The 22,636-nt window shown below is 32.6% G+C and overlaps 1 protein-coding gene and 1 long non-coding RNA gene across 2 annotated transcripts; one reads left to right on the top strand and one right to left on the bottom strand.

Annotated features, from left to right (window-relative positions):
- Positions 1-1,262: 1,262 nt before the first annotated feature.
- Positions 1,263-2,848, bottom strand: LOC114409655. Its single transcript, XR_003666161.1, has 2 exons — positions 2,135-2,848; positions 1,263-1,821 (listed from the first exon to the last, which is right to left on the bottom strand). It is a non-coding gene; the product is annotated as an uncharacterized LOC114409655 (long non-coding RNA).
- A 5,637-nt stretch (positions 2,849-8,485) lies between these two features.
- Positions 8,486-9,790, top strand: LOC114410792 (transcription termination factor MTERF15, mitochondrial). Its single transcript, XM_028374719.1, has one exon. It carries the CDS (start codon positions 8,486-8,488, stop codon positions 9,788-9,790), a length of 1,305 nt encoding a protein of 434 aa, XP_028230520.1.
- The last annotated feature ends 12,846 nt before the right edge of the window (positions 9,791-22,636 follow it).

The raw sequence follows: 22,636 nt of genomic DNA, 5'->3' as shown, positions 1-22,636 counted from the left end.
TTTATGTGTGAATTGCTTACAACATGCTAAAATAAGGCTTTTTAGTTTGGACTAAAAGTAGGGTTCTCTTAGGCTTATATTCACAAAGGACCCTAGTGTTGATTGCCTTAGTCTTTTTTTTCGGATTGATTGTGATTGCCTGTAAGGATTCTTGATGTATAATGAAAATCTACAAGTTGTGGATTAGATAACTGGATTAGCTTCTCTAAAAATAAAGAATGAACCAGTATAAAAGATTGTGTCATTCTTCTCTTGTTCTATTTTTTTCTCTCATTCAAGGTTTAATCAACTCATTCAAGTTTTAATCAAGTTTTTCATAAAGATTCAAGTTTTATGATTGTGAAAGGAAAGATGTTAATGAAAGATTATGTTTAAGGAATGATTAATTATGTATTGATTACGTTCAATTCATATTTATTTTGTGATACGATCCATACAAAAAGTTTTTTTGTAACTCTATTTTTAAAAGGTATATTTTGTTTTGAAAACCAATTCACCCTCTCTTGGTTTATTGAGTTTCATTATCTTTTTCAAAAATGTGATTCGGAAGCTTTCCAAACAGGCTAATAAAAGAATTAGTGAAATTAGCGGAATACAATATCTCATATCAAATAAAAAAATATCATGAGAAAATACTTTGTTTTAATTGTCTCTGTCAATTTCTTTTGGCCAAAGTTATATCTACTACAAATATAACAAGGCATATATATGAACTAACATACAAGCTAACACATCCAAATATGAATGACAAGTTATGGTGACTTCAAAGACTGCATCGAGTCCGCCATGCTCCGTTAATTTTTCCTTGAAATTTCCACCAGCCTTCCGTACAACACCACTGGTTTCTGAAAACAAATAGTCCCCACAAAACATCCAAAGAAAATATAAAAGAATACTCAAAAGATGTTCCAATAGAGAGGTTTCATAAAAGAATATATACAGTCAGCAGGATCACGGAGCATTGCAACGCCTATTGAAGTTAGTTCCTGATCAACTATAACTTTTGAGGAGAAAGAATACCACATAAATCATAATTTACAAGTGAAAAAGGCATAATCCTAATTAATTTGGGATGGGAATTCACATAAACAAACACCACTGATATACAATTCAGAATATATTAGCTCCCTAGTATATAAACAAACCAGATTCCATCAAATTAAGCGCCACTGTTCTGAGAACTCATTACTTTTGTTTGTATTTCAAAATCAAGATGGCACCTCATTAACTCATCCCCAATGATTTTAAACACTAAACCAGTATAAAATATAAATGAATAGATTTGGTTGTCTGCATTATTTTTGAGCAAAAATACCAATATTGGCATTTAAAAGAACACAATATAATAGAGGGAAAAGAACATCTTCAGCCAATAATACAAACTGGAAATAAATGTCCTTTACGATACAATCAAGAGAAATGGCAGACAAACAAGCCTTTTCCATAGTCAGCAATGCTAACCATTTTCGCATAACTCTGGTCTCTCCCCCTACTGTCATTCTGACATGTTTTCAGTTCTTTGCAATTTACTAGAATTTCTTGAACTCTAGAAAAAACTTCTGCAGAACTGGAATCCAATCTTCCCGTCATAGTCGTATTTTTCAACATGTCATCATTCTGACGCAATGATAAAAGTTTATAGCCAAATTTTGTTGTGGAGACAATTGGTTTTAACAACTTCATCAGAAATTGAATAGAACCAAGTGATTCAAGGAGGTGATCATCTTGGCCTTGAAAAACAAAAGCATATCCAGTCAAATACACAATAATAGTGATGCTCATATTGCCCATAGCTTCTTTCATCATTCATAAATACACTAACTGCAATTTCGCAAACAAAAGAAGTATCACATCATGGGTCAACACGTAGAAAAGGGTTGCAGCTGCAAGATTGCTAGGAGAATCATCAAGAGTGAGGCACAAAAAAAAGGGGCACAATAATAGACACACTAAAAAAACACAATGAATTCAAACTCAGAATGGAGAGACATTTGGAAATAAAATTTGATGTAGGCACTAATGAAGAAATCCATGCGATAGAACTCATACTATGATTGTTAATTCAAAACCACCCAATAGAGTCCACCAGAAATACTTGGCATAAACCTCTAATAAAGCAAGAAATATTACATACCCATTTTTCCATTGGTAGTTGTACTTTTCACTTTCACACTATGTTTCCATTTTTTTTTCGCTCTGTAACCTGTATGTTTTTCCCATTCACTAAGTGTATGCTTTCTTGTACCACAAGAGCCACACTTGCACATGACTCTGCACTTAAGGCAATCACAAGTTGCTCAATGGAATTCTTCTCGGAAGAAATCAAGTGCATTCACCTAAGGTTCAAATTATACCAACACGGCCAACTCCACGACCACTGCGTGCGCACCACCACTTTTGTTTCTCTTCGCATTTTCTTTCACCCGCACCCACGATAACTCCCACCACCACCGTCTGGTAGCAGATCTGATTCTATAGTCGCAGATCTAGTTTCGTCATTTTTCTCGAAGGCTATACTGAAATCGACCTCAACCATCGTGTCGGAAGAAGCTAAACTGCAAAGGCCGGCCAAGGGTGAGGAACTATAAGGTGCCGCCGTATGTGGCGGCCTGAAATTGCCACGATAGTGCGCCAAGGAGGTTTCCGGATAGTATAAATTGATTTAGAGGGTTTTAAATTTGAAATGTATGGGTTATTGTGATAGAATCAAAGAAGAGTAGACAATGAAAAATCAAAATGCCCTAACCTCTCGTAATCCCAACCTCCATCATTTAGAATAACCTTTTAAGTTTTAAGACAGTTTTCGGGAAATCATTTTGAAATACCAACCATTTTTACCGAACGGTGGTGAAATGACATTTTTCAAAACAGTTTTTGTAAAACAAATCGTTAAATTATATATTAAGATAGTTTTGGGAGACTGTTGTTGTCAAAAGTGTGTCGTAAAAAAACTTATTTTTTTAATAGTGTAAGGATATTGATAAGACTTGAATTAACTTAAATTAGCTCAAAAGGTTTAGATTTGATATTTTTTGTGATTAGTAATTCAATTTAACTTATTTAAATTCGTTATTCATTAATTTGTATTAAATTATTATTATTATTATTATTATTATTATATTTTAAAATTAAAAAAATCAATAATTATTATTATTAGACTTAATAATTAGGAGTGAGACTATCTTTTCTTTTTTTAATTCTCACAATTTTATCTCGTGATTCTCACAAAATTAAGAGTTTCAAGATTATGCAATATATTTTATTTTTTAATTTATTTCAAATTATTTTAAATTAAATTAAAATTTCAACTGTATTATTCATTTAACTCATTTGATTATTTAAAAATATTGAAATTTTCAAACGTGGGACCCACGTATAAACCCACGGGGGCTGTCACCCCTCAAAATATGAAGTTCTCTTAATATGTTTAACTACCAAAAAAAAGATTCCCCCTTCCCTCTAATGGCACAACTCGTAAGTCGTAACTAAGCACTAAGTCAATTTTCGTGTACTATGGAACAGCCAATTATATCTAGTTTTATTTTTTTCATATATAAAAAACTAACATATACGTTCTAGACTAGTCCAATACACATGAAAATTCCATCATATAACTTCTTCACACTTTTTTACACCTAAGGTGCACTGCTTCTCTTCAGTTCTGAGTCTTCTTCTAGAATTTACAATAACCATTTTTTTTTATGTTTATGGGATTCTAACAATACCCAAATATTTGTGACGAGGAAAAATCAAAGGCAATAATTTTCTTCTGATAGACACGTATTTTATCTTTTAATAAAGAATCTTTTGTTTTAAATTTTGGTATTTTGAATTTTAAATTAATTTGTGACTGAAATAATTTAATCTACTAAAATTAAAGTTATATATATTTAAATTTATAAAAGGCATAACTATGAATTAAGATTCGAAAAATTTGTATTTTTTTAACTCTAATTTCTGTAAAAATTTTGTTTATTTTTAGTCTTTATAAATTTTTATTTTTTAATTTTGGTATAAGCATGTCTTTTTATTCATTTTTAATCCCTAAAAAATTATATTTTTTCAATTTTAATCTCTTTAAGATCTCAAACTTTTTTCAATTTTTTAGTCCATTTAAGTTTGTCTTCTAGGAATCAAAATTAAAAAAACAACAAGCTTATAAATTCAAGGAATAAACAAAAAACTTGAGACTAAAATTGAAAAATTTTACACTTATAAAAACTAAATTAATATTTAAGTCTTTATGAAAATTTAAAACATTCTCATTTAACCTTAATTTTTATTAAAATAAATTTTATCAAATAAAATATTTTTTATCCCTACTATTTTTTTCTAGTTCCTTCTCCGTTTCAAACTATATATTATGATAGTTTTAATTTTTGGATTTTTAAATTTTGTAGGTGTGATTCTTGAACTTATTTGTTATATTTCAAATTTTAAATCATATTTAACTTTAGCCTATGTAATAATGATAATAATAATACAATTCTTCCTGATTTTTGCTTTCACTCAAACTAAATTTTGATTGGATTGAATTACAGATTTTATCAAATTCAACCCAAATTAACTCTCATACACACCTATATGATTGATGAATGTTGACAAGATGGGTCTAACTATTTTAAATTTGTAATTAATATTAGTTTCTCTTTTACTTGAGTGCTAGAGTCGGGATCAGAGGAAAATGATAACATAAGACCCTGGATGTAAGTATTTAAAAATATAAACAAATTATATAAAAAAGCAGGACATAATTTCATTAAAAATTATATGTTTTATTAATTAAGCAAATAACATAGTTTTAACCAATTTAAATAAGATAAATTATATTTTTCATTCAATTTACTCCTACGGTATCTTCAGTCATTGACAAAATGCCATTATCTCAAATTAAACTCATAGCATTTTTTTTATGTTTATTAATATACTTATTTTTAGTTTTAACTAGTATTTTAGTTAGCGTGTTACAAAGGTAACGTTTATTTTTATATTATTATTATTCATAATAAATAAATATTTAAAAATTTTAACTTATGTAAAATTAATAATAAATAATTTTTAAAATATATGATTTATATTTTAGAATTATAATAAATAATTTAAAATTTGATATAATGTTATTTTAAAATTGAAACCAATTGGCAATTACGAAACTTAAGTATATATAAAAAACATAAATGGATATTATAGATAGAGATATTTAATGTGTGTGAAATGCAACTATCAAAGAGAGGAAAGAAAGTATTAAATATCTCTAGTTGAGAGTGTGCCGAGAGTGAAAGTTTTATAATCCAATTTAGGAATTTTAACTTAGACTCCTTTATAATTTGAGTTTTAGTTTGTATTTTTTTTTTATCATATTGACAAAACAAACACTTTATGTCTGATATGTTATGCTGAGAAAAAAATTTATTTAACAAATTTATAAATATACAAACGTAACACATTAAAAAAAAACTAACTACTAAGATATTGGTACTTTATAATGGGATGTTATATTTTAATTTAGATATATAAAAGAGATATGATAAACATAATAATGTTTCTAAATTTATATATATATATATATATATATATATATATATATATATATATATAATAAAAATACAAAACAATATTTAAAAAATTATCATACAATAATTATGTATAAAAAAAACTTGGGTCCCTCCTTGTCGTGGATCCTGGACTATCACACCCATTTGTCAACCCCAAGATCGGCCCTGCCCAGAGTATTCTTAGTTAAGAATTAGAAATTATTCTCTCAAAATGCAAAAATTCATTTAAGAGATCAATTTCTATAATACAATTTTTTTTTTGTGTATTTTCATTTTTTATTCTTTTTACATTAGATTTTTCTCCAACAAATAAGTATCCTCTTTCCATGACTAGAGTCCAAATTTCAACTTTGTGGAACAATATCCTTGATTTCCAACACTAAGCATATTATAGATTTTCCATGCTAATAAATACTAAATCTAGTTAAAAAATAAAACTTGTCGGTAAAGGATATTTGAATAAGAAGGATATAACAACATACTCCCTCCATTATAAAATAAGGGATGCATTTGAAAAATAAAATGTGTCCAAATAAGTGTCGTATTTAATTTTTTATATACTATTAATTGTGTGTTTTTTTTATCAATGCGTGTTATTTTAGTTTTTCAATATAATAATAATACTAACGTTTGTAAAATTATTATTATGTTTCATGTATTTATTAAATTTTTTTTATATGTGTAAAACAATCTAAACAACACTTATTTTGAAACGAAAGGAGTATCTTCTAACATATTCCTTTCATCCCATATAATTGTCATGTAAAAAGAAATTTTTTTCCAAAATAATTATTATTTCAGTCTTTCAATGAATATTAATTATTTTTTCTATTTATATTCCTTATAGTATTAATGATATGAGTTTAAAAAACTAAAAATAAATTAATGATCACAAGGTTTATTTTATAAAATTGTTATTCACTTTCATCAATTTATTAGTTTTTCATAGTATGTGTGAAACAACTTAGGATAATAATTATAATGAGATGTAATGAGTAATTTTTAACATATTATTTATTGATTAAAATTTATTTAAAATTTTAGGTAAAAGCTTATTGAATAAAAATAAGACTCACAAATTTATAATCAATAAACGTTAACTAATAATAATAAATGTTTAAAATAGTGTTAAAGAGTCTATTAATACTAATGGAGATTGAGTCTAAATTAATTTTTTTAATTGGATCTTTGATATGAGTCCTTAATAATTTTAAAATTTTCATAAATTGTCAGCTTTTTTACTGTTTTAAGTTGTCATAAATACTCATCTATAAAATTTAAATGTGTTCCTTTACAGTTTTAAGACTTCAAATTGAGCTGAGATAATCTTATGCTATCTGATTTACAGTGATTTGAAACTTATTTAAAAATTCATGGGTAATTTAAAAGAATAATTGACTAAATTTAAATGAACACATTTAATTTAGAAAAAAAAAATGTTTAGTCCCTTTAAATTTTTTTAAATTCAGTTTTAGTTTTCCAAAGAATTGTTGTCCAAATTTTGTCTTGATAATTTGAAAGTACTCTACTTTTGGTTCTAAAAGTATATTTTGTGATGATTTTTAATAGTTATTAAATATTAATTATAATTACTTCAAGAACTAAAGACTAAAGTATTTTTAAATTAAAGAAATAAAATAGGATAATTATTTTGAAGGACTAAAATAAAATTTGACTTAAATTCACTTTTGATCCTTATAGTTTTATAATTGTATAATTTTGGCCATCAAAAAAATTTATTGCAAATTTTGGTCCTCTACATTTTCTAAATTGAGCCATTTTGGTTCCCTGTTAGTTTGTTGTCAACTTTTTTAATCGAATGTGTTGACATCACATCTAAGTAGTTGACTTGATAAATGATATGGCAGGGGTTGACACATATGCTGACATAACATTAATAATCTAAATTTTGGTTTCTTTTGTTATTTCACTACATTGTCAATTCTACATCCACATGTGTTAAATTTTGAGGTCATCCGCAATGTCAACACATTAATACCACACCATCAATAACATGTCATGTAAGCAATTTTAGTTAAAAACAATTAAGGACACACTAACAATGGACTAAAATTGTTGTATTTTATAAAGATGATGGCCCGAACATGCAATAAAAAATTTTGAGGAACCAAAAACATATAATTGTAAAACTATAGAGACCTAAAATGAATTTAAGCCTAATTTTTTTAGAAGGATTTAAATCATATTTCACCCTTTAAATTAAGAGTTTAATAGTGATACACTCACTTATAAAAAATAGTGATTTGTGACTGAATGACATTATAAATTAATTTTATATTGTAGGCTGTGATTTGTGATTAAATGACATTATAAATTAATTTTACATTGTGAGTACATTATCATTTTTAAGTGATTATTGTAAAAATTAATAAATTTATCATAAACAATAATTTGTAACTGAATTGACAATGTAAACTTATTTTACACTTATTTTTCTCTTAAAATTAATCGGATAAAGATATATTTTAGTCATTGAAAGTATGATACATGATTAGATTGATCCCTAAAAGATGAAAAAATTAAATTTAATTTATTAATGTACAAAAAATGCAATAGATTGTCTTGTAGACAATTTAGTGATATATTGAACTTTGAACTTTTTAAGTTAATATCAAATTAGTTCCAAAAAATATAATTTATTATCAAATTTCTTTTTAAAATATTATAATTTAATGATAAATTTAAGGATAAGATTAGCTGCCACACCTTTTTAGTAAATTTAAATTTTTTATTTTGAAGGATCAGTTTAAGATGACCACACATTTTCGATACCAAAATGGTATCTACTCCTTGGAAACATTCATTCAATTTGAACCCTTTTGGAACACCCACCTTCCCCCTCCACAAGGAGTCTATTAGACACTGAGCATGCTCGGATTACACACCATTTACCTCCTCCCCACCAACAAATGGCGTTGCGCGCCGCTTCTTCAAACGCGCGTTTTCTCCTCAACACTCACTCCCAGTCCCACTACAGAAAACAAATTGCCCTCGCCACCCTCTTCCAGAAGCACGGTTTCCCCTCCTCCCTCGTCCCCTCCCTCCTCTCCCGCAACCCCTCCCTCCTCCGCACCCCCCTCCCCGACCTCCGACACTCCCTCTCCACCCTCCTCTTCTCCCTCCGCCTCCCCCAAAACGCCGTCGTCTCGCTCCTCACCTCCTCCCCTTCCCTCCTCCTCGACCCCACCTTCCTCAAAACCTTCCAATCACACTTCCCTGAAATCCAATCCCGCTTCCCCAAAATCTCCCCGTCAACCCTAGTCAACCTTCTTCTCTGCTCCCGTAAGTTCGATCTAAACCCCCTCGACCTCCCCCGCAAACTCGACCTCCTCAAAACCCGCTTCGCGTTCTCCGCCGCCACCGTGGCGAAGGTCCTGGAAGGGTTTCCCGACGTTCTTATAACAAGCGAGACTGAGATTACTAATGTAGTTGATTTTCTAGTGGAATTCGGAATCCCCGGGGATGAAATTGATCTTGTTGTTGGATTGTTTCCTAGGGTTTTGGGAATTGGAGTTGAGGACAGGCTGAGGCCGTTGGTTCGCGAAATTAAGGAGTTAGGGTTTACAAACCGCGAGCTGAGGAGAGAAATCTCGAGGGATCCGAGGATTCTGGGGATGGAAATTGGTGAATTCTCGCGGTGTCTGAGGCTGTTGGAGAGTCTAAAATGCAGGGAAGCGATCCAAGATAGGATCATGGGTTCGGGTATGGTGAGGGCGTGTTTTGAGGTGAAACTACGGGTGGATTGCTTGTGTGGTTACGGTTTGACGCGAAACGATGCTTTGAAGGTGTTATGGAAGGAGCCGAGGGTGATTTGTTATGAGGTTGGGGATATTGAGAAGAAGGTTGAGTTTTTGGTGCAGAGGATGAAGTGTGGTGTGGAGTGTGTGGTTGATGTGCCTAAGTACTTGGGTGTGAGCTTTGAGAAGCATATTGTGCCGAGGTACAGTGTGGTGGAGTGCTTGAGAGGGAAGGGTGCAATCGGGTTTGAGGTTGGGTTGAAAGATTTGGTCATGCCTTCTAGGCTTAGGTTTTATAATCTCTATGTGAAGCCATACCCGGAGTGTGAGAAGATATATGGGAGGTTGAAGGGGTGTGGTGGTGAAGGTAAGAGGAAGCATCCGGTGGGGCTGTGGAAGCTGTTTAAACCAGAGAAGTTTCCTGAGAGTGGCGAGGATGTGAAGAATATGAGGTCCTTCATGGAGTCACTGGTTTAGTGGGGGTCTTTGTTATAGACTACCATGTATCCTTCATTGAATGCAATCTTACTTGAGTCTAGTAGAACCAATGTGGACTCGAAAGTTTTTGTCTGAAATCTGAATTCAATATAACTGTATACTTAGGACTCAAGTTAAGCCTAAACAATTTCACAGTAGTTGAATAATGCATTCAGTTGTGCTGGTGTGCTGGGTTTTGATCTCTGTACATGATTTTAGTTGGAACTTGGATTTTGATAGGATCGACTTTGAGTGAATGACTCTGTCAAAATTTTGAGTCATGACCAGACACATGAACACCTTCCTTTTTATTGATGTTAATACTCTGGAATTGAAATATTAAGATTTTTTTTTTCCTGAAATCGAGCAGTATAGGGAATATGTACGTCTCATTTTCAGAATGCCAAAGAAAAAAGCAGATGCTGACGTTACTTACAAAAAATAGTTATTTCCCTTTTATTATGCTATTTATTTGATGGAGCACTGATGATAGATGGATACCTATATGTGCGATGCTGCTCTAGAACCAGGGTAAAATTGTAGGCACTAGGCAGATGGCAAAAGCAAGAGTTTCATTAAAAATGTCAAACGGAATATGGAACTAATTAAGCTGATTATGTTTGTTTATACGGATGGATAAGATGTAAAACTGAAAAAGAAAACGGGGGGATAGTGGCCAAACTCTACTCGCAACTAATTAGACTTTGTCCCCTCTAAAATGCAATATTTCATTTTAACTTGACAATGGTTCTGCAAATTCATGGGAGAGGGACTGTTCAAAGTTTACCAGCAACATTACATAGTTATACACGTCAGCTAGATGGTGGTTATGTCTCGGCTTGTTTATTTCTTTGGGAGTTTAACCCATTTTGAACTATGATACTATTTGACCATAAAAAACAACTGCCTGTCACGTTAGCGCCCCCCAATTGATATAAGTAACAAATTAATATTTGCTGATAAAAAAAAATAATAATGGCAGTTAAAACAGTTGATAGCCTATGAACAATATCTAGAATTGTCATCCCTTTCATCATATTATGCGTGACATGCTACACCATTTGAATGACAGTTTTGAGCAAAAGATAAAGTGTGTTTAGAAACGTGGTGGACCATCTTGAGAAAACGTAACCTTAAAAGTTACTACATTCAATTTTCACACAATTTAAATTAAATTAAATTCCGCAAACAAGGTTACACTGCAGTGCAAGGAATTGCTGATCGTGACCATAATACAAGCATATGTTAAAATTTCTCTAGAAGCTGACCACCTCACAACAGTAGTTCTATTCTCTTTCTTATTTTCAGAGATTTCTCGTTTAATTCTTTAGCGAAAGGTGAGAAAGGCTGAGTTTCTTATGATCATTTCTAAATAGATAAGTGACTCAAGATCAAGAAAACACAAAATCGAAGCTCAACAAGTACCTATAGTTCATTGACTTCATTCCTTCACTATTATCTTATTTTCTTCTTAATAATATGATTTAATCTAGTTGAATATGTCGTCCTATTCATTCTTACGAAAGTTTCATTTGAGATTGCCATGTAATTTAATTTTTGTTCGTCTATTATTTTGACGATAGTTTAAGAAGCTTCGTATTTTTGTATAATGTCGGGAGCATAGAGACTTCAAATTTATAATCAACTACAAACTACCCTCTTATATCAATAATCCAATTTTAGTGGCTTAACTGAGTTAATTTTTGTTCGTTTATTATTTTTATGATAGTTCAAGAAGCTTCGTATTCATGCATGTGACAATAAACGTGGAGAACATGAAAGTGGAATGGGGAAAGGGAATACAAAAAAGACCCGCCAAGTTTCATCCAATCCAACTTTAAGCTACTTTGATGAAAATATGGAATATGAAACACAAATAGTTATTAAGAATTGCTTGAAAGATTGAGCACATCACATCACCATAGATAGACAATCTTCCAATTCCAAGCGTTGAATGCATTAAACGATTCTGCAGGGCAAGCCTGCTACCAGAAATTAAAAAAAAAAAAAACAAAAAAGGTGAAAATCCCTGAGTTAATTTCTTCAATTAGCGCCTGTGTATGCATTCAGTTTCCTTCCCCTTATACTATACAGTTTACTTCCAGAACCGAACTGACCTATCAGTTCCACAGGAAATAAAAGCAGACTCTATTGGCGAGTGTTCAAGCCAGCGGGGTGCACCAACATGATTAGAAGGCCACTTTGCTACTTTTTCTGTTGTTATTGCATCCCAGATAACAATCTGTGAAATACACGAAATTCCTCAAATAAAATCAATCCATTTGATAAAGCTAACATCATCAAGTAAACATGGAGAACAAGAAAGTGGATGAACAAACCTCATTGCTTAGTTCATCTATGGATAGAATAAATTCTTCTGTCTCATTAAAAATAGCCTGCAAAAGAGAGTTCACACAAAAATATCAGAATATGGATAAAAATGTCACCTGGACTTAGGGCTAGGTGATTAGAGGTTTGGATAGAGGTGCTGCTGTGATAAACTGCTTTCCAATGTACCCAACAAAATATGCAGGAGTATCAATTAAATTTTTTTTATTGATGATATTTACAAACAATACATCAATAATTAATTGTGTATTGTGATTGTGAACAATAAATTAAGGAGTAAATTACACTAACTACCACTGAGGTTTTATGAAATTATACAACACCCCTGTTTTTTGTCTACTACTGTCCTACACTGACCCCCCTTAATTTTTGGAAAAGTATTCCATCAGAATCCCTGAAAGGGAGGTTATTGTAAATGTTAAAAAGCAGTGGTGTTTGTGTAGTTTTATAAAACTTCAGGGGTGGTTAGTGTAATTTAATCTAAATTAAGAGAAGCAATTTTAACAATGATTGGCCAAATTAACTAATGAAAAAAAGATGAGCACAAACATCTCAGAGTGCAAGTTAAAAATACAAGCATCTGCATCACTAATACCAGAAGGTTTGCTTATCAGCATATGAATTGACCAAGATTAATTTACTGAATAAAACATTACATATCAATAATCTATGTACCTGGCACCTTAGCTGCGTATGCATAGCTCCCAGATATTGTTTGATTAATCTTCCAGAGCCAACTTCCCAAAGCTTTATGGTAGAATCCTTCCCGCAAGAGAGAATAAACCTAGAAAATTGACAGCTAAATTACTAAGTGTCTACACTGATCTAAGCCTATTGAGAACTTCAGGAAAATGTAACAAGTAGTAGGTCAATGAACATCAGCAGCTATATCCATTGCACCAAAAGCAATGAACAAGTAAAGAATGCAATAACTTTTGTCTTATGGTTTATTTTTCTTGGTTGGTGATTTTGCTTACAGCTAAAGCAAAGATTGCATCGATTAAATAAACAAAAGCTCTTCATGTGTACAGTAGGAAACAGGAGTTTCATAGCAGATTGTTAATTCTGAAGTTGAAACCATTTGGAACAAAGGAAACACCCACTTCAAAGTCAACATTGATAATATTATTGCTAAGGTTTCAAAGTCATCACTAGACCACAACTCATGATGTAGCTGGTAGTGACTAGTGACAACTGATACTCATTCTCTCCTGGTCAGTTAGTGTATCAACGCATGTGTTTTATTTTGTCCAATATTTGCACAAAAATGTATTTATACCTATGATCTTTTGTAAAAATTGCACTGGTAGCCTCAGCTGTTCCATGTGCTGCAGTTATTGAGCGCACACAATTGGCAGTGATGCCATCCCACAACCGAATAGCACCATCTTTAGATGCTGTAACATACATGGAGCCTACAAGAATATCTGACCTATGAATCAGACAAAGAAACAATTAGTATCACTGTAGTGTCAGTTAAAGTAAAACGTAGGTAATTCAAAGTTTGTGATACTGATTGAGATAATTGACATGCCTGGTTTATGGCTCCACTGGGGCTAGTGTCTGGGATATTTGCCGACAGATAACACTGAAAGGTATTTATATCATACAAATGTGGAATTGCATGATCAGTTCCTGTCAGAAATTGATATTTATCATCTTTTTTTGTGTAAAAAAAAGAAGCAAGAATCCTGAATTGTAAGTAATCTGTAAACAATGATAGGATTTCCCCCTTTAATAGCCACACTATAGGCATTAGACAAGTCATCCAGTGGAGCACATGCGACTTTCTGAGCCTGGTAGCATACAGATAACAATTTGAAACTGAACAGTGAATGTGATGTGTATTCAAGGGATAACAGAGCATTTAAGAAATACAAGAACACAGAAACAGAGATCAGCAGTAAAGAAAATGATACAATTAGTAGATCATAAATCTTCAGCAGGAAAGATGTGATAAAAAAAAAACCTGCCAGCAGAAAGTCTCCTGAAGGATGAAAAGATACAGATCGAACATTGTGTGTGTCCTGCACAAAGAAGTTAAAGAGAAATGGAAGTTTATATTTAAATCTTATATTTGCTCTTGCTAATGCTTAAAGGTAAGACAATACAACCTGGATAACCATGTATGCTCTCTTTGCATTTGTTTTTGAAATATCAAAAAACCTAAACAACATTAAACCCAGCATGTCAGATTGTAAGAGCATTTCTGAATAAAAAGGACAGAAATATCAGAAAGAAATATAGGTGAAATGCATATTATGGAACAAATCATACTTTATTGTTTGATCTTTGACTCAAGAAATCAGGATAGTTCCTAGTGGATGAAAATCCAGATCATTTATTGGCTGCAGTTTTGTTATATAAGAAAAAAAAAATCAAATTTGCAAGTGCAGTTTCCAAGGATCATTTCATATGCTCAACAATTTGGAAAGTAAAAGCCTAATGAGATATGTGAAAAAAACCAGTTGCCAAAACTGATTAGTATTAGAGTAAGAAAGATCCATTATAGCAAAGACAGAAATTAGCATGCTGATATATAATGCTTTGTACTAAGTAAATTTGTAAAGCCAACAATAATTACAACTACGAACTTCCACAGGTCCAGTGCAATACAACTGAAAAGAAGTTTTGTTTCGATAATTTTCTTTATGACACTTATAAGAGAAGAAAATTAGAAGATAAAATGAAATAAACTTCTTCATAAGCTAAAATTAGCTTATGCATAGGCTGATTTGTAGAAGCTCTCTCATTTAGAGTCTCTAAAAATCTTATTTTAACTTATGCATAAGCTAATTTTACCTTATGAGAGAAACTTATTTTATTTTTTCTTCTTATTTTTATCTCCTATAAGTGTTTATGGACAAGTTTATCTAAACAGGACCTAAAACTCCCATAAAAATAACCACACGACTTCAGTTACTGGCATGTCAGGAAAACACAAATATACTTGTATATGATCATAATATGTTCGTATGATAGGCCGCACAGGACCATCCTTTGCCTCTGGCAACAACATCTGCTTGATCTTTGAAACCTGCCAGATAACCAGAGCATAAATTCAGAAGCTGTGCCAAATAAAGAGCAATTTGTCTAAATTCTAAATAACAAATTGGCACCTCAAATAGCTTTATTGATGTATCTGCACTTCCAGTGGCAACAAATCTTCCATCAGCACTAAACCTAGCACATCTGGCAATATTCTAGAAACTAAGCCAATCAGTTCAAAACAACAATGTTTTCATGGTATGTTGAATTGTTAGTGCAGGATATGTATACGTTATCAAAGCATATTGCAAACCTTGTGTTCCGAAAGGTGCCGCGTTTCGTGCTTCAGGAAGCTCTTTGGGAACCTTTCACATCAGGCACAGAGCTGCCACAACAAAACACAATTTTCAAGAGAGCATATGACATTGTCACCTATGTCTGACTTAAGATTACATCTAACTAACTAAATTGATACGTTAAAATTTGAAGGAACGTCAAAGTCTTGCTCGAAATTAAATACAACAAATTATGTTTGATAATAAATAGAAATGTCATTTTGGAAGTTTGCCTGAAATCAATAGCTGTTGTGTGAGGCAGAGGCAATGTCGCAGTGAAATCTGTGCCTCTTGCGATGTCACCTTTTTCCGCTGCAAGACCCTGTTATTATTTTCTTAGAACAAAAAGAAAGGATTATATTACACATTAGAAAGTGTACAAGGTCCTCTCTAGATAAACTTCTCTATAAGTACTTACAGGAGAAGATGATAAGGTAAAATGAGTTGATATTCCACATAAACTAAAATCAACTTATGCACTTCTATAAAAACTCTTTTCATTCAACTTCTTCGAAAGGTATATAAGGGCATGCTTGGATAAAAATTTCCACAAACACTAATAGGAGAAGAAAATAAGAAGGAAAAATATAATAAGCTTATCCAAAAGATAAAACTAGCTAATGCATAAGCTAATTTATAGAAAGTTTCTGATATTAATTTCTCCAAAAACTGAATCAAAAGAATTCTCAGGCGGTTAGTCCTTTGAACACTTTTGTATTAGGGAAAGGGAAGAATCAAAAGAATTCTCAGACTATGTCGTTTTGAATTCTTTGACAAGGGAGAAGGGAGACACAAAAGAATTCAGGCGGTTAGTCCTTTGTTCTTTTGGAAAAGGAAGAAGAGAGACACAAAAAGAATTCAGGTGGTTAGTCCTTGGCGAATTCTTTTTGGCAAAGGGAGAAGGGAATGAAAAGGATGAATAGCACAAGTTTTCAAGGTTTAGAAAACTAGAAAACTTCAGAAAGCTTTTGGTACAAAGAAGAAGAAGAAGTTAAAAGAGATTCAAGGCTTGTAAAGGATTGGTCAAATGAATGTGAAAAGTATATTGAAAAGCAAATCAAAGCCTTGCTTTTATAGACTCTTCATGTCTGGCCAAGAAGACCATTTAGAAGAGTTATAACTTTTAGAAAATCTTAAAACCAATTTGAAAAAGTCAAAAACCTTTTGAATAGTTACATCTTTTGATTTATTTAGAAACAAACACTGGTAATCGATTACCAAATCAGTGTAATCAATTACACAAAGCTTTTGTGTGAAAGGATGTGACTCTTCACATTTGAATTTGAATTTCAACGTTCAAAGGCACTGGTAATCGATTACCAAAACATTGTAATCGATTACAGCCTTTTGAAAATAATTGGAACGTTGTAAATTCAATTTGAAAACTTTTTCAAAACCATTTTGCTACTGGTAATCGATTACAACAATCTGGTAATCGATTACCAGAGAGTAAAAACTCTTTGGTAAAAGGTTTTGTCAAAAACTCATGTGCTATTCAAAGTTTTGAAAAACTTTTTAATACTTATCTTGATTGAGTCTTCTCTTCATTCTTGAATGTTGATCTTGATTCTTGAGATCTTTGAACCTTGAATCTTGATCCTTGTCTCTAGACTTTCTTCTTGAGTCTTGAATTCTTCTTGATTCTTATCTTGAACTCTTGAATTGTTCTTGATTGATCTTTGATTCACTTGAGTTGTTTTTTGATTGATCTTTGAGCTTTTTGTCATCACCTTTGTCATCATCTTTTGTTATCATCATTGTTATCATCAAAATACCTCTGAATCATCTTTGATTCACCATGAAGCTTTGCTTCTACAGCTAAGAGTAATGCCCCTTAAGATGTTACACAATACATACGTTATTTATTTTAAAAAAAACATTCATATTTTTTTTATACAAATAGTGAACAATTGACATTTATATTTTATTCTTCTCTCATGGAGACTTTTCAACACTTTGTCCAAACGTTGAATTGAAACAAAATTGGACCACTCATCAAATTTGTTTTAAATTTGATTCTAAGATAAATTTTTAATCATCCAATCGTTATATCATATATTTCATTAAACATTTTCTGTAATAACACTTTTTGTTAATTTCCAATTAACATTAAAATTTAAAATTTTATATTTTTAATTTAATTTTATTGTGTAAGACATGAATAATAATAATAATAATAATAATGATAATAATAATAATAATAATAATAATAATAATAATAATAATAATGTGAGAAAAAATACTAGTTGTCTTAATTAATTTGAGAAAAATAATATATGCACAAATATTGTCATCCAATCCATAACAATCATATAAGGTAAGTTTATTCTCTCTTACAATAGTCACTTAAAAAGTCCTAAAGACGATGGTTTCTTATTGATTAAGATTTAAGAACATGAAATTCTATGGGATATAGAAATTAAAGTCAAAATCTATAACATTTAATTGATTTTTTTAATCACTATAATTAGGGTCTTTGTGTGACACCCTCTACCCCTCACATATATATTAATAAAGGAATAAAAATTCAAATATTAATTAAAAGTATTTTTAAAACATTTTTAAATACAAGCTTTTCAAATGGGTAAAAGGCTCACATTCACTTTCTTTTACATCATATTCAAACTTGTCCAAATAAATAATAAAGTCATCTCGACTCAAAGAAAGTCATATAAGTCTCATACAATTAATATAGAACCTATATCCTAATGTCACATCCTATCAGAGCGTGGTGTTCCCGTGTCCTCTAGCATGAGGTTCTTCATAGTCATCCACCTATTCATCTGCTCCCCCGAACACAAGTTCAAGATCATCACAGGATCCAAACACAACAACACACAGGGAGTGAGTTATCACATTCCTAGCTAATAGAGAAACAAGACAATTAAATATACATATTATATAAATGAGATACCACTTGCTTAAACATAGCTCACGTAACTTCACCACTTCGTCATTCAAAATTCACTTTTCAATTATCAATCACATTACACAAGAATCCCACACTTCGATCAAGATATAATAACACATCAATTAGCAAGCATATGCAATAGTTATGCTAAGACTCAATTCTATATGCAATGTGGTACCATGTCAGTGAAAAACCACCCTGGGGCGCTTAGGAGTACATAACAAGACACACCACATAATAGGTTTGTCAGGTCACTCTCACTAAGTAAGATCATAGGGAGACCAGTCAGGGTCACGATGTTTTGCGAGAATGCTCCAACCATATGAGATCAGCATAGGCTTAAAGGAGCACTCAAACCCGGTGACCCCCAAGGCCTACACTCCGAAGAGTCCGTCAGGGCCTCTCCCTCCTGATTCAGGTCCAACCCCTAAAATAATTTTTTTTACATGCAGACACTGCTCATGAATTATACAATACCCACGACCTTACACTCGTGTTTTAAACACATTCAACACAATTGCGCTACGATTTAACACTGGTTCCTAAATAGGAAACCTACATTTTCTCTTTAACACTGCGTATCAACGCTTTTCTCAAGATAACGCTGGTCGGGTATTGTACAATTCATAGCTTACAACACAAGTAATTTCACATCAAGTGTTAACTACACACTTATCCACAACTAGAACTCATTCATAATTTCACATCTCATAGTATCACAATCCACCATCACATGTTTACACGTATCTCACAAATTAACACATGTTCAACTTTACACTTATACTCAATCTCAATAACAATATTATAATCTCAAAGCAACATGTTATTCTACAATTCATCACATACTCACAATTTGAATTATCATTTCATATCCTTAATATAACAATTTATATAAAAGACTATCACAACATGAGGACTAAAACCCCTCAAATAATATTATACAATTATATCCAAATCATAGGTCCAAATATACAAATATCAAGAGCACAATTTATCAAGCAATTTTCATCAGGACATCAATATTTTATTTATAATCATAAAGGAAAAATTGCAATTTAACAAACATCCCAAAATAAAATCCCAATTTAATCCTCTAAGGATCCCTACACATGTTCTCACTAATCCCCAACTGTGAATAACTCATCCCTTACCTCTAAGCGGGCTCACGTGTCTTCAGCCAGCGATAGCAACATCTCTAGCGGTTCCCGGAAATTCTTTCAATTATTCATCCGACTGCTCCGATAGAATTCCCAAACGTCAGAGACGGAGAAGAGATTGAAACCTCCACTTGTACTGTCTTCATACGATTCCTTTTTCTTCCTCCACGAATATTATCTCGCAAATCCCAACGGTGGAAGCGTGCAGAATTGAATTTCGAACAACATATCCAAATTTCACAATAATCCAACGGTTAACGAAACCGGGATCGTAGTTTTACCAAGACAGCTCTGGGTTTCTGCGGGAAAGAAAAGGCTACAATGCTAAGGGTTTTTCTCTCAGTTCAGACATGATATCGAAATTCCCAACGGTGAGAATGCTCGGAATTGTGTTGCGAACATGATACTCAAATTTCACGACGATCCAACGGTGAACGGGTTCGAGATCGTCGTTTTTCTGAGACTGGTTTGGTGGGCTGCGGGAAAAAGAAAGGGTTTTGAGAGGAGAAGAGGAAAAACGAAAATGAGGCCAAAAGGAGGCAGCTGACTTAACATAACTATTTATACCTAGGGTACTCAGCCTATTATTTGCTATATATTTATTTATTTATTTATTACTAAAAAGCTTTTTAAATTTATTTACGAAAAATTGGGATGTTACACTTTGTCTCTCCAATAGGATCCTAAGTATTTGATGAGACTAATTCTCAGTCTGTGCGTATTGCCAACTAAGCTACATTCATTTGATCTTTCTGTTAACTTTTTGTGGCCAACTTTATTGTCCCTCCAAGCTGCTAATAAACATTCGAGTTAAGTCATTAACTGATACACAACTAAAGCCCAATATTGCACAAAACGTCACAAATGAAAACATTGGGCCAAAGGGTGGCATGTTGGATAGGCCCAAACGTGTGAGATAGAGATAAAAAAGGCTTAAGGATTTTGTGTAATCTTCTAGGAAGGATACGTGAATGACTCAGCTAAATTCTGTCATTGCTATTTAAAATTTACAACATCCAGTAGATTCTAATATTGTTAGCACTGTAAGGATCCTTGGTCGCTTGGCAACCGATCCATGAGACTTGGAATATTGTTAGCATTTGCTAGTCTTTAAAAATAAGAATGAAATGAATAATGAGTAGTCAGAAAAAAAGGATCTCTATCCCAATTTTCATCCTTATTTTTCGTCTTCCTTATCTTTTCTTCAAGGAGTATTCTCCAGCTCGAATTGGAGACCAGCTCTGCTCTGAAACTTGCATTATTTGGTGCTTTTGTTGCCTTTCACAATGCCCCCCAAGCCTAAAAAACACAAGAACTCTAATGAAGAACTCACGACACAAATGAAGGCTATGCAAATCAGCATTGACGTCATTACAAAACAACATGATACATTCCATAAATTTATCTATACCCAATTACCCAACATTATCAAAGACCACATTGCCACACAAGCATCACCCTCCGCTGATTCCAAATACACACCACCCACCAGTAACCTCCAAAATTTCTCTCTTACCTTTTGAAGGGTCTAATCCCTTAGATTGGTTGTTCCAGGCAGATCAATACTTTTATCTTACCCAGATTCCTCGTAATTAGCGTATGACCTATGTTCCTTTTTTCATGAAGAGAGAAACTCTAAGTTGGTACAAGTGAATGACCAACAATCACCAAATTTCTACATGGGAAGCCTTTACTAAGGCCTTAGAACTCAGATTTGGTCCTCCTGAGTTTGACAACCACCAAGCTTCACTTTTCAAGCTCTAGCTGCAAGGCACGGTTGTTGAGTACCAACAACAATGTTGGGAAATACTCAAGTCCCACATCGGCTGCCTCACTCCTTGGAGTGCAGCTTATATATTTGTTGAGAAACTTCACTTGAGGCCAATTGGTTTTAAGATGAAATCTAACAAACAATTTGAAACCCTTTCTAATAGGGTAATTGGGATGCCCGCAGAAATGTTACTTAACTGTTTTATTTCTGGTTTGAAAAAGGAAATACAACATGAACTTTTCATTTTAAAACCATATTCCTTCTCACACACAATTGGCTTAGCCAAGCAATTAGAAGCCAAATTAACAGCCTTAAAACCTTTTCAACCTAAATTTCCTAGACCTACACCTCCCACCTCTATCTAATCCAAACACTACCCGAACTGCCATCCCCATCCAACCCTGCTGTCTCACACCACAGGAAATGTATGATCGCTGCAATAAAGGCTTATGCTATAATTGGGCATCAATTCTCTTGAATATTTGTGTCGATCTGGCTGCTCAAAACTATGTAATATCTTATTATTAGATAATCCAAAGGATGCAGAGCATTTGAAGAAGCTTTTTATCGATGAAGCTCCTATTTATTCCCAATCAACATCCTCCATTGTGAAAAGATGATTTAAGGGGCCTTTATATTTGTTGTATTCCAGAGCACATAATAACTCAGCTACTTGTCTGTCGCCTTCCTCGCCGACTTTCTTGTGTATGCATGAAATTGATCTAAGTTTCTGCAATTTACTTCAAATCCCTGATGCTATTGGAAATTTAGTCTGCCTAGAAAGGCTAAATTTACGGGGAAACAATTTTGCTACTCTACCCAATCTCAAGGACGTTTTCAAATTTGCATTATTTGAATTTACAGAACAGTAAGAAGTTGAAATATTGCCTGAGCTCCCTTCACGAACTGACTTGCCATCACCAACTTATGGGTGACCATGGCCATTTATAGACACTCCAGATGATGAAAGAGTGACAGGATTATTCGTTTTCAACTGCCCGAAATTAGTTCAGAGGGAACGCTGCAGTAGCATGACTTTTTCATGGATGCTACAAATTTTTTAGGTGTGGATGCTTCTTCCTTCCTCCTCGTATCTCTTTCTCCCTGTGTTTTTTTTTTCTTTTGTGTGTGTGTGTATGAATCAGGAACTAACATATAGCCATGTCTGTGGTACAAGACGAAGCACCAACACAAGTTTCTTAAGAACATTACCTGGCGTTCCAGAATTCAAAGTGTTATTCCTAGAAGTGAAATACCAAGCAGGTTCAACAATCATCATGCATGCATGGACATGCAAGGTTTTTAGTTTGAGGTGAAGAAACATGGGTATCGTTG

This window comes from Glycine soja, chromosome 4 (assembly GCF_004193775.1).
Source record: "Glycine soja cultivar W05 chromosome 4, ASM419377v2, whole genome shotgun sequence".
Classification (NCBI taxonomy): Eukaryota; Viridiplantae; Streptophyta; class Magnoliopsida; order Fabales; family Fabaceae; genus Glycine; species Glycine soja.
Note: the sequence above shows the minus strand (reverse complement) of the source record. Positions and strands in the feature narration are given on the sequence as shown.